General features: G+C 36.0%; 1 protein-coding gene across 1 annotated transcript; it reads right to left on the bottom strand.

Moving 5' to 3' along the window:
• Positions 1-624: 624 nt before the first annotated feature.
• Positions 625-14710, bottom strand: LOC107559313 (phosphatidylinositide phosphatase SAC2). The gene is made up of 20 exons (XM_016243083.1): positions 14614-14710; positions 10992-11072; positions 10513-10532; positions 9218-9346; positions 8800-8985; positions 7851-7907; positions 7299-7497; positions 7036-7215; positions 6669-6736; positions 5925-6049; positions 5732-5809; positions 5505-5625; positions 5140-5268; positions 3734-3851; positions 3444-3642; positions 2295-2366; positions 2121-2194; positions 1902-2030; positions 1632-1719; positions 625-1084 (listed from the first exon to the last, which is right to left on the bottom strand). The coding sequence occupies exons 1-20, from the start codon at positions 14708-14710 to the stop codon at positions 625-627; spliced, it is 2610 nt and encodes an 869-aa protein (XP_016098569.1).
• Between the last annotated feature and the right edge of the window lie 2253 nt (positions 14711-16963).

Below are 16963 nucleotides of genomic sequence, written 5' to 3'. Positions count from 1 at the left end.
CGTTCATGTAAACACTACATTCAGAGTTATCAATCGGAATGAATTTGGTTCAATTTTGAACCAAAAATTGTGCATGTAAACGTAGCCATTGATGTTCATGTGAGATCACAGTCTTATTCAGACCTTTGATATTATTTAGCCCGTAAGATATGGAACTATTTCAGAATCTCTTGATACACACAGATCAATCCCACAGGATCTGCACTTGAACAACAGTAATTAATGCAGAATTAAACTAGGATCCACTGGATATCACCCGGTAAGGCTTGACATTTTTTCCAAAACTAGAATATATGGGGTAAGGCTTCAAAAAATGATCTCTCAATTTCGAACCAAATTATCTTCAAGCCAAAGCAAATCTAAAGACATGGCATAGATATTATAGACAGAACATAAATGTAACCTGAATGACTTGAATGAAAACATTTATAGGTAGACTTGTCAAAAACCTGCTTTTAGTCGTCTGCTTATGCTATGAAACGAACGTTTTGTTTGACCAAATGATTTAGTTGCATGACTGCATCAACAGAGCCCAAAAGAACTGGAGGCAAGACTTGTCAAAAACCTGCTTTTAGTCGTCTGCTTATGCTATGAAACGAACGTTTTGTTTGACCAAATGTTAATTTAGTTGCATGACTGCATCAACAGAGCCCAAAAGAACTGGAGGCGAGGAAGCACGTAGTCTACGTTTTCCCGAGAGCCTGAGCAGCGCTGCTCGTCAGAGTTGTATGATTCAGAATCAGAGGAAATCTCCGAAGAATGTTCGTCGTTAAGGTCTTTCAGGGCTGCTGAACCCGTATTGCCATCATGAGTCTCTAAACTGCTGTCTGATTTCCAGAGGTTCATATGCAAATTTGGCTTGAGGAAGTTCACTTTTACCTCAGGCTTTGAGAAGGTCCCTAGTTTCCCCAAGGGCTTGAAGTTTCCAATGTTGACGTTAGTCTTTGTCTGCTTTACTTTCTGGTTTAGTGTTGAAAACTTGTTCAAAAGGAAACTTTTGCCTTGAGCCAAACCAGACCCAAGAACTTGGTCCACGGCTTTCCCTTGTATTCCCATTATATCCTCATGTGGTTTGCTGTGTCTCCTGAAACAAAGCAATTAAAGCAAGATTAATTTAAAAAAAACAACAATCCAGCACAATTTGGCTTTGTTAAAAAATAGCAGAAAAAACACATTTCACTGAAACTGGTTTAGTTTTTTGTAGTCTTAACATGACAAAAAACACATTAAATCAGATGTTCACAAGCCTGATCCAAACTACCTTCATTTAAAAAATCAGATTTTTGTTCATGTGTCTCACTTTAATTGATCAGATTTCACAGTTTTACATTCGTTATCCATTGTGAAGTGAATTCAAACATCTAAAGTCAAATTACTAACAGTCTCACAGGAACCTACACAAGTTTGTGTCCAATGTGGACATGCTAGCCAAAAACAGCAGAAACGATCATATCCAGCCACATATCATTTTTATACAGTCTGCACAAAAGAAAATATTTAAGATTAGAAATCAACGCTGCAATGTGAGCAAAGCCTTTGTGTCCATAGTAAATCAGGTAAAAACCATTAGGTTGAAGAAACTAAAAAAAGGTTTCTGAAGAAACTCACAAAAGTTTTTTTTCCCCTTTTACCTCTCTAGTTTCTTCTCAATAACCTGGACGTCAAGCCCCATAGCTTGCTTTGTAATACGAAGCATTTCCGCAATGCACTGAAGTGTGTCTGAAATGCAAACAAACCAACAAGTGCAGAGGAAAGGATAAATTATTTAACAAACACAAAACCCTACATCATCATACAGACATCCAAGTAATATCTTTTACCAATGTAACCCATGATGTCATTCACAGAATTACATAATACAGAACTAGTGGCACAACAAATCATGGTATCCCAGCACAAACCTTTTCCATCATCTTCTGGATTTCGTGTGACAGCCCTCAGCGTATGGAAGTAACCGCTCATCTCCCCGTTCTTATAGTGCAGCCGCATGCAGCAGTATTTAGGCTTTCCGAAAAGAGTCGGTTCTGGACCTAAAAAGACAAATATTGGCAAACTGTCATGATATCACATTTATTTAATAGGACAAAAATTACATCTACAAGTTATCTACAAGCTCTTACCAATTTCGATCTTTTCAAGTCCTTCTAAACTTAGTCTCTGGTACTGGTTGACTTTGTCCGCCTCCTCATCATAACTAAACAGCAACAGCAAAGTGAAGTGGCATTACTAAACCAATGCCAAGAAAAAGGATTTCTTATTTTAAAAACATAAACATTGGGAGAAATTGCACTTACTAGGCTACATAATAAGCACAGTTGGACAACAGCAAAAGAACGTCAACATCTTTGTGAGTGGCATCTATAAGACTAATAGAGGAAAAAACAGTATAATAAACGGTAAACATCTTGAAAGAGAGGCCAATAAATAGTACCATTAAACCCTGGAGAAAGAGAAACAATGGACAATGCCTTGCAAAAATGCATGTAATTGTACTAGAATTTCTCTCTGACCATAATATATGCTTATTTGAGTATATATTGTGTAAAAAAAAATACCTAAAATAAGCATTACATATGGACAGAGCTAACTTTGTGCAAAGATTTAAGATGATTCCAACCAATAAATAGTACCATTAAACCCTGGAGAAAGAGAAACAATGGACAATGCCTTGCAAAAATGCATGAAATTGTACTAGAATTTCTCTCTGACCATAATATATGCTTATATTTGAGTATATATTGTGTAAAAAAAAATACCTAAAATAAGCATTACATATGGACAGAGCTAACTTTGTGCAAAGATTTAAGATGATTCCAGCCCAATCAGTAACAGTTTTTCAGGCATCTTTCACCATGACCTACCACCAAAAAAATGCAAAAGAATGGAGGAAATATGGCTCCCTCACCCAAACAATTATTACACAACCAAATAGGGGGGGGGGGGGGGGGGAAACTATTTGTACAAGTACCTCTGAGCCATTGACAATAAACTTTAGGAGGAAGAGTAAACTAACAATATACAAATGTTTAAATCAAGCTTTATAATACATTTTTAATGATTGATCTCTTAGCACCATTACCGCAGTTTTATTTTAATACATTTTTAATATTATTGTAATTAATTTTATTCTTAAGTTGTAATAAATATTTCCAAATAAATAAAAAAGAAAGGATTATACCGTTTTAAGGGGCTGTTAACACAGAATGCATTTTTGCATTCCACTGTGCTGCTTTTTAATTTTTCTCATGCGTTAGACAAATGCTCGTGCATGAAATAGCATTCTAAAAGTTAAAAAAAGTTTCTTTTCATTTAACTGCCTTGAACACAAAAACACCTTCTGTGTGAATAGTCCCTTAATTTTCTGAAACAGCATCATACAATTTGCTTGAAATTAGAACTCTCTCCAAAGCACTGCATGATGATGTGGAGCGGAGGGCTCTCACCTTGGATCACAGTCGATAAGTGCCCATCCACCATGAAACTTCTCATCATCAGGCAGCAGAAGCTGCATATATGTCTGCAGCAGGAGGCTGACCTGCTCCTGAGCTCCTCTTTGGCTCTCCTTCTCTTTCTCCTCATGCTCCTTCTCTTTGCTGAAGATGGAGTACAGGTCTTCTGTTACTGGAAGGCCCATCATAAGGTCTGGGAGGAACGGAGATACAGTACATAGCAGATGGGATAAAGCTGGGATATTAGCATTGTGTACCTAAGATGGAGAATTTTTCATACTGACCAATGACGGCCTGTCGGTAGGCGTCTCTGAAGCGGTTCAGATAGTAACGATTAGCTGAGTTCACACCATCTTTCATCACCCCCGCTAACTTTCGCTCTCCTGTTCGTGTGAAATCACCCTACACAACAGATTGCATACATCAGAAAAAGCTGACAAACTCCTTGGGTGGTCATCACTGTCCTACTTCAGCTATGAGACCAAAAGCTTTAGTGTCCGTTTTTACTCCTTAAAAAGACGCTGAGGGAATAACTTTAGCTCCCCCAAATTAAACAACAAAAAATACAATAACAACATTTTTAAAATAAATAAATATTTTTATATATATTTTATTAAATTAAATAATATTTTGTAATATTTTATTAAATTAGTACATTTATTATTTATTTTATAAAATGTATGCAATTTTGTTTACATACACGCACACATTATAAACATATAATTATATATTTTATATAAAACATTATAGAATTGAAAGCTAAATGTATTTAATGATTTTTTTTTTTGTATTTTATATAATTAAAATTACATTTTTAATATATATAAGGTTTAAACTGTGTGTGTGTGTGTGTGTGTGTGTGTGTGTTTATTGTATATTAGTGCTGTCAAATCGATTAATCACATCCAAAATAAAAGTATGTGTTTACATAATTTGGGTGTACTGTGTATATTTATATGTATATGTAGATTACACACACATACATGTATACATTTAAGAAATATTTACATACACACATATATATATATATATACACACAGATATTTTTATATGATTTATGTTATACATAAAAGTAAATATATATTACATATATCATCACTTTGGAATTATAAGGTTCCATCTGCATTCTGAGCAGTTTCGAGATATTGAGCTTCAAAGTTTTTGCATTCCATATAGTGATATGGGATATGGGGAGCAAGTCTCTTTCTTTCATACATCAGTCACAAAATGTACACAACTTAAAAAAATAAAAAATAAACCTTCACACAATGTAAATAAGTTGTCACAGAATAAGAATATGTGAATAACTACATTTTGACAAAAATGGCAGATAGAACCTTACAATTCCAAGGTGACTACATTTCTTAAATATATACATGCATGTGTGTGTATTTACATATACATTTAAATATAGACAGTACACATACATATATTATTTAAACACAAATTTATATTTTGGATGCAATTAATCGATTTGACAGCACTATATATAATTTGATATATATATATATAAAATCATTCATTTATATAATACTTAGATGATTTATACAATACAGTCACTCACAATAAGACAATCAGTTAAAAGATTGACTTGTCAATATGCAAACTAGATACTACATGATGACTGATGGTGATGTAAATGGGCAATAGGGACAGCATAAAATCAATGGCAGGCATTTAGTCTATTTACCTTTAGGGCAGCTGTGCCAGCATACTGACGGCTAATGGTATCTCCATTGTTGGCCCACATCACCTGATAGATCCTGTAACACTTGAGGGGCAGTGGCTGCTCGGGTGGCATTACACCAAGTTTTTTCAGCTGGAACCAAACAGATCAAAAGACTCTTTGAATGTACCAGCAAACTGAGAGCAGCTGAGTGAGGCAAAGACACTGCACTGTTCTGTGGGTGCAATATGGCAGTGCTCCTAGAAGCCACAGTTTTATTTACACCTTAAGGCATTTAGCACATGATCTTATCCAAAAACAACTTTAATTTTTATGTGTGAATGTATCTGTGTGGAGTGTTCCACCTGTGTGGAGGTGAATTTGAATACCTGCTGTTCCATGACCACGCGGGCGATAGCTGCCTGTACCACATTAGTTCTGTCTAAGCAATCCATGCAGTTAACCCTGAAGATGCCTTCCTGTTGACAGATGACTCCTGCTTGGTCCACCCTATTTGCAAATCAAAGTAGATGGATATTACATTGGACATGATATTAACTTACTCGGAAGCAAAAGCGGTCTTCTTTTAGGACTTCAGAGCAAATGAAAGACTCACCAGGCCCATCTCGTGTCTGTGATCATGTCAGAGATGGCATCAGTGAGAGTCTGCACATTCTCAAACTTCATTCCTCGACTGGGAAGTAACAAAGGAGAAAATCTGTTGTTGCGATGTAACTGTAACAGGCTTCTTTTGTAAAAAATCATCAGGATGGGCTGATCTTTAGATCATCACATTTTGGGCTTCTTACCAGTGCTCGTGGAAGTCAAATGAAACATATGTTAGGTTGGGATTATTGTACAGCAGCACTTGTTTGAGGTAAGCATCACCAATCATCTTTTCGCGTCCATTTTGGTCCACCAAATTAATGATCACCTAATGAGGGGGGAAAAAATCTGTGCTAAATTACTAAAAACATTTCAGTTTCTTAAAGAATTATTGCTTATGCCACCATTTAAATGTTTAAAAAGTTTTTTTTATTATTTAATTATACTTTCATTCAGCAATGACGCATTAAATCAATCAAAAGTGACAGTAAAGACATTTATAATATTACAAAAGCTTTCCATTTCAAAAAAGTTTCCACAAAAATATTAAGCATAACAACTGTTTTCAAATGTTTCCTGAGCACCAAATCAGCACATTAGAATGTGACACTGAAGACTGGAGTAATGGCTGCAGAAATTTCAGCATTGCCATCATAAAAATAAATTACATTTTCAAATATATTTAAATAGGAAACAGTTATTTTAAATTGTAATAAAAATTTACATTACTGTTTTTACTGAATTTTTTGATCAAATAAATGCAGCCTTAGTGAGCTTAAGGACCTCTATCTAGTGTTATATTATATATTACACATTATATATTTCACTACAAATGTCATTCACACAATCCAGTAATTACACACATTTATAGTCTTATAAAGGAACAGAATGCATTAACTGTGAAAACATATGACCGCTGAAATTGTTATATTTTAAACAAACCTTACCAGTTTTTTGTAAATCTGAACTTGCTGTTCAAAGTGAGAAGCAAAATAAGGCATAGTTTCCCTCTCGCCTGCAACAAAGCACATCTGTGAGATAGCATCATGTAGGAAACAGCACTGCAGAAGGATCACAGTAAAGCTCTGAATTATCACCACTGAGCCACAACATTTCCTCTGAGCACTATGTTCAACCAAGAAACCATGCCAGTTCCACATCTGACGCCATTCACAGGACAAAACATTTCCAAACAATGACTACACTGATGCATCTCAGTGATAGCTTGTCTAGAAACAGAAGTACTAGACTGCGCTGTGAGTTAGATCTCACTTATGATTTGAAGAGAGAATCGATTACACGGATACACCTCACCTTTCTCTATCCGAGGTCTGGGGTTGTAGCGATACCCAGCTTGGCTCCAAAAAACAGGGACAGAGCCTCGCGTTTGTACAAAGGACAGCGTGTGACTGTGCACGTGGATTAGCTGCTCCGTCTCCACATAGTTGGCCACATGTCCATCAGTATCCACCCCCCTCCGCTTGTAGCGCATTCCTTTAGTGGAAAGCACGATGATATTATTATATTTACAGCATGGTGAGTAAATATGAATTACTTGCCTTTATTAATTAGTGTACCTGCACGGTGACGGCTTCGTCTGGAGATGAGGGCCACAGTGAAGCGTGGGTGAATATCATCCACACAAGTGCCTTCCTGCAGAGGTGTCTCCGGGCTGCTCCTCTCTTCATCAGAGCTCTCGTTATAGTTCACCACCAGCTCCTCCACTTGCACGAAACCTTGGATGATAGGAATCACCCAAAAGTCCACTTGAGGCACCTGCAAAACAGGACACCTTGTATTATTACCATTCAGGGCTGGTATGGAAGTGTGTTTCCATCACAGAATAAAAACTATAATTAAGTGTAATTCTAAGTGGGGGAAAAAGTTAGAATTGTGAGATAAAAAGTCGCAATTCATTTTTGTTTCTTATTCTGTGGCAGAAACAAAAAAACAACAACTGTGAGATGTCAATTCAGAATTCTGAGGAAAAAAAGCCAGAATTGTGAGATGTACGCTCCCAACTGCAAGAAACAATGTCAGAATTGTGAGAAAAAAAGATGCAATTACATTATTTTATTTCATGGCAGAAACATGATTTCATAGAAAATTTGAGAAAAACAGTTTTGCACCTGCAAGTCAATGAGGTCTTTGATCATGTGCTTGTTCCAGAAGAATCTATCATCCACCTAAAATGAAAAAATATATATTATGTGGATCAGTATTCTGTGTGTTTGTCAGATGGTATGTGTAAATGTTTGTTTAATGGTATTTTTATCAGAACATACAGAGAAACAAGAAGTGAGATTGGAAAATTACCTTTATTAAATGTGCTTTTATTTTTATATTTTCTGTTTTCAATTCAATTCTAGGTTAAGTTTTAGTAATTTTTTTTTTAATTTGTCATTTTTATTAGTTTGTTTAAAAAATATTTATTTTATTTCAGTTTCAGCCATTTTAGTATATCAGTGTAATTTTTCATCTAATATTTATATTTAGATAGATAGATAGATAGATTTCAGCTTTATTTCAATTAACAAAATTTTTTTTTGATTGTTTGGTTTTAATCGTTTAGTTATCAATAATAACAACAATGTGGTGACCCACTCGCTAAGACAACTTCTTTCCTTCTGTCTTTGTTCCTTGTTTTAATGTAGCTGCATTCTCAGAAATAACAGATACTCATATGTTAGCACTCTACTATTTATCCAGGAAGTGTCTAAATATAATGACCTATTCTTTAAGAAATGAAGCTTGGCTATAAATGTATTTTTGCATCCTGTATGTGTGGGACGAGTGTAAAAGAGTGAGCCACATCGTCACTCAAAGCACTTCTTGCTCTCTAAAGTATTTACACAACTGTCACCAATATCAATAATAACAGACATTTTAAATCTATTTATTATCCTCAAGTCAGTCTTTTTCAATCTTTCTTAATCTGTTCCTCATTGAAAAACAGAAAGAGTTAATAAACAACTAATAACTACATTTGAATTGCAACCTTAATTCACAACCTTAAGAACACTCAGTCTGTAGACATTTACATTTTGAAATATGTAAAACAATAACTCAGCTTCTCACCTTTTTCCACAAGGGCTGATCTGACTTGCCTAATGCTCCCTGTCGCTGAACTGTATTGGTGAGGTCATAGGTTAGACTATAGTAAAATGAATCCGAGTCCATGAAGATCTTATAGAGCTCATCAAGCAGCCGCCTCTCCAGACGTTCCTTCTCTTTATTCTCTTTGACCTGAAAGGCAGGGGAATACTGCATGGGAGTGAACAAACAGAATGAGGTTAAAGAGACAATACTAAGTTAAAGAGATGACAATTTATGGAAGAATCAGGAGGTTCTGTTTTTACAGTACATTTTGGGATTTTACAATAACCATATTAACATGTCAATGTAATGTCAACAGATTAAGTAAAATGGGAATAGTTAGTCTCAAAATTATTGGTATTGATATCAATGACCAAAATGTAAAAAAAAAAACATCAACCTTTTTCTTGATGGGAACGGCAACATTAGATTTGATCTGACTCAGGGTCTTCAACAGGAACTTGGACTCATCCGGTGACTGGGTGATTTTCTCTGGTTTGTCGATTCCAAAATGATGCTTTTTGCAGAGCTGAAAGTGAATGAGAGCAAAAGAATATTTGACCATTTTGTTAATGCTAACTATCTGCTGTCATTACTAACAAAGCTAAATAGTTCAATTTGTACCTAGGTGACAAATCTACAACCATCTCTGTTTCCCTGCTCAAAGTCCATCTGAAAAAAGCTGCTACATTAATTCCTGTAATTAAAACCGAAAGGGTGCCAAGATGTGCACTAAGACTAGCCTGATGCTGATGCCAGAGCAACGCCATCTCCACATGGACGTGCCTTTAATAGAAATGCACATTTTCATACGGACTACAAAATTAACGAATATTACAAAATCGAGTGGGCGAGTTTTCCTTATATTTATTTTATTTTTCATTTAAAATTATAATAACCTGTTTTGGTTATATTTACTATTAATTGCAGAAGGTGCGCTCAGCAAAAATGACGCGAATATTGATTGTTTTCACGCTTAAGTCAAGTAAAAGACCGCTTCTTAAACCAGAGAAGGTTTTTTCGAGTTAAAAAGTCATAATTGAGAGATATAAACTGGCAATTCTGAGAAATAAAGTTCAGACTTTTTTCTCGCAATTGCGAGTTTATATCACACAATTCTGACTTTTTTTGACAGAATTGTGAGATATAAACTCGCAATTGCGAGTTATAAAGTAAGAATTGTGAGATATAAACTCGCAATTCTGAGAACATATCAGTATTTTTGCCCCCCTCAAAATTGGACTTATAAACTCGCAATTGTGACTTTATAACTCTCAATTGCGAGTTTATATCTCACAATTCTGTGAAAAAAAGTCAGAATTGTGAGATGCAATTACCTTTTTTTTAATTCAGTGGCGAAACGTGCATGTGCAGCCACCTGAGAAAGTTAATCGCAAAAGAGCGGCCAGTGGGAAGAATGAGTCTGGAGCCCTGAATTGCTCAGCTCCCTCTGTCAATGATCTAACACCCCATCGGCACCTGCGTTCAAAATTCTCTGGCACCGCCCTGGTACATCAATGTATTTTTGAAAAGCAAAAATTAAGTTTGTTCAACTCTAAACCCAGTCCCCAAGTAAATTAGGTTATTAAATAAAAAACTAGCAAAACGAGTTGCGCAGTGTCCCCACCACTTTTCAAAGCAAAGTTACGCCACTGTTATCCATCAATAATAGTACAAAATGCACCATGCATATACAGACATCAGCAAGGGTTTCTCTGAAAAAGGAAGAGAAACCGAGAATATAATAACATTTTACATATAAAGTCAACCTGTTAACAACGGACAGAGGTAGACTTCTCAAATCAGCCAATGAATGGTGAAATGAAAGTATGATGCATGCCATCATTTCCCTTCTGTGGAAAAAAATCCCTCAAGATCTTCCTTTTTTACCTAGTGAAAGGCATTTGTTTAGTTAACTGGTCTGTATGGAAATGGATGTCTATATGCAGATCATTTATGAATCCACAATATTCTTTGAATACCATTGTATGTAATATGGCAATCATTCAACATCATTGTATTTAACCTGATAAAGCTACATCAGAACAGATTGGCAACAAAGCACTGAAAGAAATTTAGCAATTACAAAACAATAATAAACCAAATTAAGCTGATATTTCTGGTGATTCTCATCATTTATACAGTAAATATACAAGTCTGATGATTAGACTTACCGGCATGAAGCTGTATTTTTCCAATAATACCTTCTACAAAGCCCAGACAGACAGGGTTCCATGCTAGCAGCAGGTCTGTTGCTGAAAGGAGGATGAAAATTAAAGTCATAAGGGTTTCAGTTACTAATATACAGGTATATCTTTATTTACAATAATTACACATACAAATGAACGTTTTTGCATCTTTATTTATACACAAATTTGTATATTTTTTTCAGCACTGCATCTGGGACAGAAGAACCATCAGAACTTCATTCGACTTTCCAAGGTTATGTGGCTGCTCACAATTGATTGCAAAAAACTTTCCAAAGCATTTCTGAAGCAGGTTCCTGACAATGATGACTGCTGACTTGAGTCACAAACTTGCTGAGTAGCTCCTCTTAAAAGCTGATTGATTAGCATCACCTGCATTGTCAGGAGTGATGTTCAGGGTCTGAAATGTCATGTGCAAAGACTGTATGGTAGCTTTATGGCTCACGCTCATCTGACAGAAATCCAGTTTGGAAGTAGATACTGTCTGTACTTTTGCTGCCGTCCTGCACCCAACCATCAGATGTTCACAGCCTGATGATGAATGGGTCGGAGCTGGATGAGCTGCATCACGAAGCTTCCAAAAACCATCCATTATGACCATGAACCTGGCTCTGGGGATCATTCCAGTCTGAGGGAAGATCTCCAACTACTAGGCCATGCTGGTACATCCATAGATTTGAATGATGTCTTGGTAGCCGCAATGACTTAATGGGAACTAACACCAAATAATAAGAAATTCTGAAATTCAACACTGCACTCAAATTGTTACAATTATAATACAATTTGTAATAAAAAAATACATCAATGTGATCTCACATGTGTCTCTAATAGAAGTTTGAAGTGAATAGCCTTTAATTTGACATTAGGAAGCGTGATTTTGGATTATGAATAGATTTGTGTCTCACAAACACTTCACAAGCCATTAACCGATGGACTGGAGTGTGGATTACTTGTGGATTATTGAGATGTTTTATCATATGTTTTCGGACTCTCATTCTGACTGCACCCATTCCCTGCAGAGGATCCATTGGCCAGCATGTGATGTAATGCTAATAAATTTTCATTTTGTTGAAATGAGCTGCATCACGAAGCTTCCAAAAACCATCCATTATGACCATGAACCTGGCTCTGGGGATCATTCCAGTCTGAGGGAAGATCTCCAACTACTAGGCCATGCTGGTACATCCATAGATTTGAATGATGTCTTGGTAGCCGCAATGACTTAATGGGAACTAACACCAAATAATAAGAAATTCTGAAATTCAACACTGCACTCAAATTGTTACAATTATAATACAATTTGTAATAAAAAAATACATCAATGTGATCTCACATGTGTCTCTAATAGAAGTTTGAAGTGAATAGCCTTTAATTTGACATTAGGAAGCGTGATTTTGGATTATGAATAGATTTGTGTCTCACAAACACTTCACAAGCCATTAACCGATGGACTGGAGTGTGGATTATTGAGATGTTTTATCAGCTGTTTTCAGACTCTCATTCTGACTGCACCCATTCCCTGCAGAGGATCCATTGGCCAGCATGTGATGTAATGCTATTCTTTAATCTGCCACACTAAACCACCTGGGACTGAATAATAAACACAGTAGTAATTACTACAGTTGTATAACCTCACTCAGCCACGCTGGCAACTGTGGCATGATGCATTGTGTTAGGAATTCATTCAAAAGAACTGAGACTGTACGCATCATGCGTACAGTGGAAACCCTTATCCAGTTAAATAATGGAAAAGCACTGCAACCTAAACCCGATCAGCCTGGCTGCACGCACATGGTTAAAAACAACTAGAACTCATCCAAATCTTCACAGGCTGCAGTGGTCTAGCTGCCCATCTAGTTCTAGACTTGACAAGAGATAAAGGTGGTGTGGATACGTAAATATTTTAAAGGTTAGATGATCAAAAGTGGAACACAGGGTTGCATTGTAAGTAAAGAGTAAGACACTTTAAGACATGTGTGAGAATAAGGCACACGTCATGGATGAGCACGAAAACCTTTTTTTTATAAAAATATATGCAAGACACATTTAAATAATTTTTTAATTAAATTGAAATTAAAACTGATTTCTGGTCAAATACCCACAATGCATACAATACACAGAAGAAATGTAAAAATTGTCTGAGGTTAGAGAAGTGTGTCGGTACATAGTAAATTATTGGTTTAAAGCCTGGGCAGAAAATTCTCATTTGACTATCTACTGTGCCTGTGTTCTTTCTCCAGAAGAACAGTCACATGTCTGACCCTTACTTTAACCTTCACCATTTAACAGTGTAACTAATTCCCCTGTGCAACATCTAACAGCATTAGCACTGGCCAGCATATTTATAAATACATCAACAATGGACATTCAAACATTTATTTAAACTGACATTTTATTTCTGTTTAATTAAGGCCATTTGGTTGTCACTTGTAAGGCCTGTAAACTGGTTAAATATTATTATTATTATTCACAGATGCAGCCTGCACCACTGGGAAAGAGTAATGTCAAACTGGACCCAAAGGTTATCACAATATCAAACAGAGATACATTTTGATGCAAAAATAAACATAATATATATGATAAAATATAATATACAGAATATACTTTTTGTTTATTGTATTATATAGTAGGCATTTCACTCAAAAATTGACATCGTTTACTCACCCTCATTTCCCAGATAGCACACATACATCAGCAAGATGTCTGTTAAAGATCGCTTCATCTGGAAAGCATCTGCTGTGTACAAACATCTGATAAACGTCTTTAAGATGTCCGTTTTACATACAAACTAAATCATAAACATCTTAAAGACATTTTCTAGATGCAGATGAGCAAACACGCTACAAAATACATCTTGAAGATGTCTCCGTGATGTACATGTGCTATCAGGGGTTGTATGACTTTCTTCCTTGGAACACGAAAGGAGATGTTAGGCAGATTTTTAGAGAATGAAAGGCTTTCACTATTCACTTTCACTATTCAGGGGGGGAAAAAAAGATTAAATGGAAGTAATCATAACTGAGCCTGACAGTGCTAGCATTCAGTCTAGCATCTCCTGAAGAAAGTAAGTCATACAGATTTGGAGTAACATGGTGAGTAAATAATGACAGAATTCTCATTTTTTGGTGAACTATCCCTTTAAGAGTCTTAGGCTGACATCTAAACGCCCTTGACCAAAACATACAAACCCTCAAACCCCAAATGATGTAGTAAGAAAAAGGGTTTTTGGGCACGACATCCTACCAAAAACATCACCAGAGGTATGCACTGACACGCATGTCAACACGCGCCGCTGCTTTGAAAGTAGGGCAATGAAAACAAAACGACTGGGCATCTTTCAGACAGCAGCCTCGATCGACAAATATGAAACTAACATTTCCATCTCTTTAATGTCTGTACAACTTCACAATGATTTTAAAGAGCCAACTTCTCCAAAAAAAAAACACAAATCACTCGTCTCAGTTTTGGAGCTGCGTATAGTGACCAGCTATTATGCACAAGAAATGGCAACAATGTAGACAGTGAAAACGGAAACACTGAAACACATGTACACTGTAAGAAAGGGATGGAGTTACAATGTAAGAATTACCTGGTCTCACGGCCATAGATCCATCCTTCCTGCTGCACCACAGCGCGTTATCTCCGCTCTGGAGAATATAGTGATCTTTAGCTTGAAACAGCTCCATGTTTACCAAAACACCTAAACATACGAGCTTCCCGACACCAAACCGCTGGATCTGTTCCCGATCCGAGAAACGAGGAAATGCAGCAGCTTCGCTTTTCGTCCACTGGCAGTCCCAATAGACGCCAGCTAACCTGCTAGCTGTGTACTTGTGTAAATGTTTATAATAATCTGATAAAGCATCGTGTCTCTGTGTGAGCTACTGGCCGATCATCGAAAATGAATCGTCGGTGCATTTAATGTCAGTTTAATAAGGGCGCTACTGTGGTTCGGAAATGCGCCGGTCTGTCTAATATTTCCCACTGCGGAAACAATTTCCTCCACTTATACACACACGTGACTTCCTCCGTCACACCGAACATCATCATAGTTCATCTGTGACTGAGATGCTCCACCTGCAGTAACCTAGTAGGCTACTTGTTTTGATGTAGCCTATTATTTTATGTCAGATCGTTACTTTGCAATTCTATTTTGAAGACACTTATATAGGCTAACTGATGACCTGATTCAATAATATAATACTGGTGCCATGTTTGAATGGTTGTAAAAGTTGGCATTATTCTAGGCCAAGCCTATAAATTAATCTATGGTTGTGTGAGTCTACATAAGTTAAAATAATGAATCTGTATGTCGAGCACTGTGCGAGATGAATTATATAGGTTCTTTAGAATCATTATGGTGCATCAAATAATTGAATGAAAGAAATTTCCAACTTAAACTGTAAACTTTGAGAGCTTTGGAGCACAGACTTAAATTGTTCTTTTTAAGACACTTGGAGATTATTGCTTAAGTGAAAAAACATTTTTTTTAATGAAATTATAGTGTTAAATTAAAGTGAGTTTATTTTAAGTTTTATTATGAAAAATGCGCAAAAAATACTTTTTACAAATTTTATATGAAATAGAAATAGAAATAGAAAGCCATACATCTAAACAAGTTGTGTTCCAAATTTGAGGTTGATATCACAAAAAAAGAGCATTCAGAAATATTGAAATTTGTTTCCCATATGTTTCCAATGCAGTCATTTTTGACCACGAGAAGAACAAGTGTGACTTTTTTTTAGGACCATTTACCTTTTTGAATCATGTTAATTTTTTTCATGTTCACACATAGCAAGTGCCAAAACCTTTGCCCAGTTTCGTGCCATTCGGATGAAGTGACAAAAAAAGTCTGAAAAAAAATAAAAGCAATTAAAATCACGTTACTTGCCTTAGTGTTTTCTCATTCCACTGCCTGTCTCGCATTTCTGAATGCAGAAACAAGTTCTGTGTGAATGGTCCCTAAAAAAATCCAATGTTTCCATAGGATTCATATAAAAAAAATTCATATGAAATAACCACATAGTAAAATCATCTTAGGACCATTTACCTTTTTGAATCATGTTAATTTTTTTCATGTTCACACATAGCAAGTGCCAAAACCTTTGCCCAGTTTCGTGCCATTCGGATGAAGTGACAAAAAAAGTCTGAAAAAAATAAAAGCTATTAAAATCACGTTACTTGCCTTAGTGTTTTCTTATTCCACTGCCTGTCTCGCATTTCTGAATGCAGAAACAAGTTCTGTGTGAATGGTCCCTAAAAAAATCCAATGTTTCCATAGGATTCATATAAAAAAATTCATATGAAATAACCACATAGTAACCACATGAAACTCGCAGAATTGTAGGCCTTATAAACATGTTTTTATAAGACCACCGACCTTTTTGTTTTGGCTTTCTTTTAAATTAATAGTAATATAATATAGACTATATTCATTTATGAATTTTGAATCAATCCTACACTCTAAAAAATGTTGGGTTAAATAACAACCCAGCTATTGTTTTTTTTTGACCCAGCGGTTGGGTTGTTTTGAGTCAAAACAACCCAACAGCTGGGTTTGTCCCTTTTTAACCCAGTGCTGGGTTATATTTAACCCAGCATTTTTTAGAGTGTAAAACGACTGGAGAGATGCAGTAGTCAGTGGTCAGTAAAGCATTGCTTTCTGTCTGGCTGGTAAAGCTGTAGCTGGCAGTAGGCGTCTCTCCAGAATGCCTTTGTACATTACAGCCTTTGAAGCCTATCCTAAAAGGAATTAAATGCCATCCAGATGTAATATTATCTCCAACTGATTACATAATGCCCTGGTCTCATTTGAGTTTTCAAGAAACTTTTCTTCTGCAAATATGCCTAATAGGACTCCATTTTTTAAGGCTGACTCATTTCTTAAATTTTCTGTGATGAATAGCTCAGCTTTTTTAATCACTGTGATTCAGGTTGAC

Source organism: Sinocyclocheilus grahami, unplaced genomic scaffold, assembly GCF_001515645.1.
Source record: "Sinocyclocheilus grahami isolate Dianchi unplaced genomic scaffold, SAMN03320097.WGS_v1.1 scaffold681.1, whole genome shotgun sequence".
NCBI classification, from domain to species: domain Eukaryota; kingdom Metazoa; phylum Chordata; class Actinopteri; order Cypriniformes; family Cyprinidae; genus Sinocyclocheilus; species Sinocyclocheilus grahami.
The sequence above is the reverse complement of the archived record's forward strand: the minus strand, read 5'-3'. Positions and strand labels throughout refer to the sequence as shown.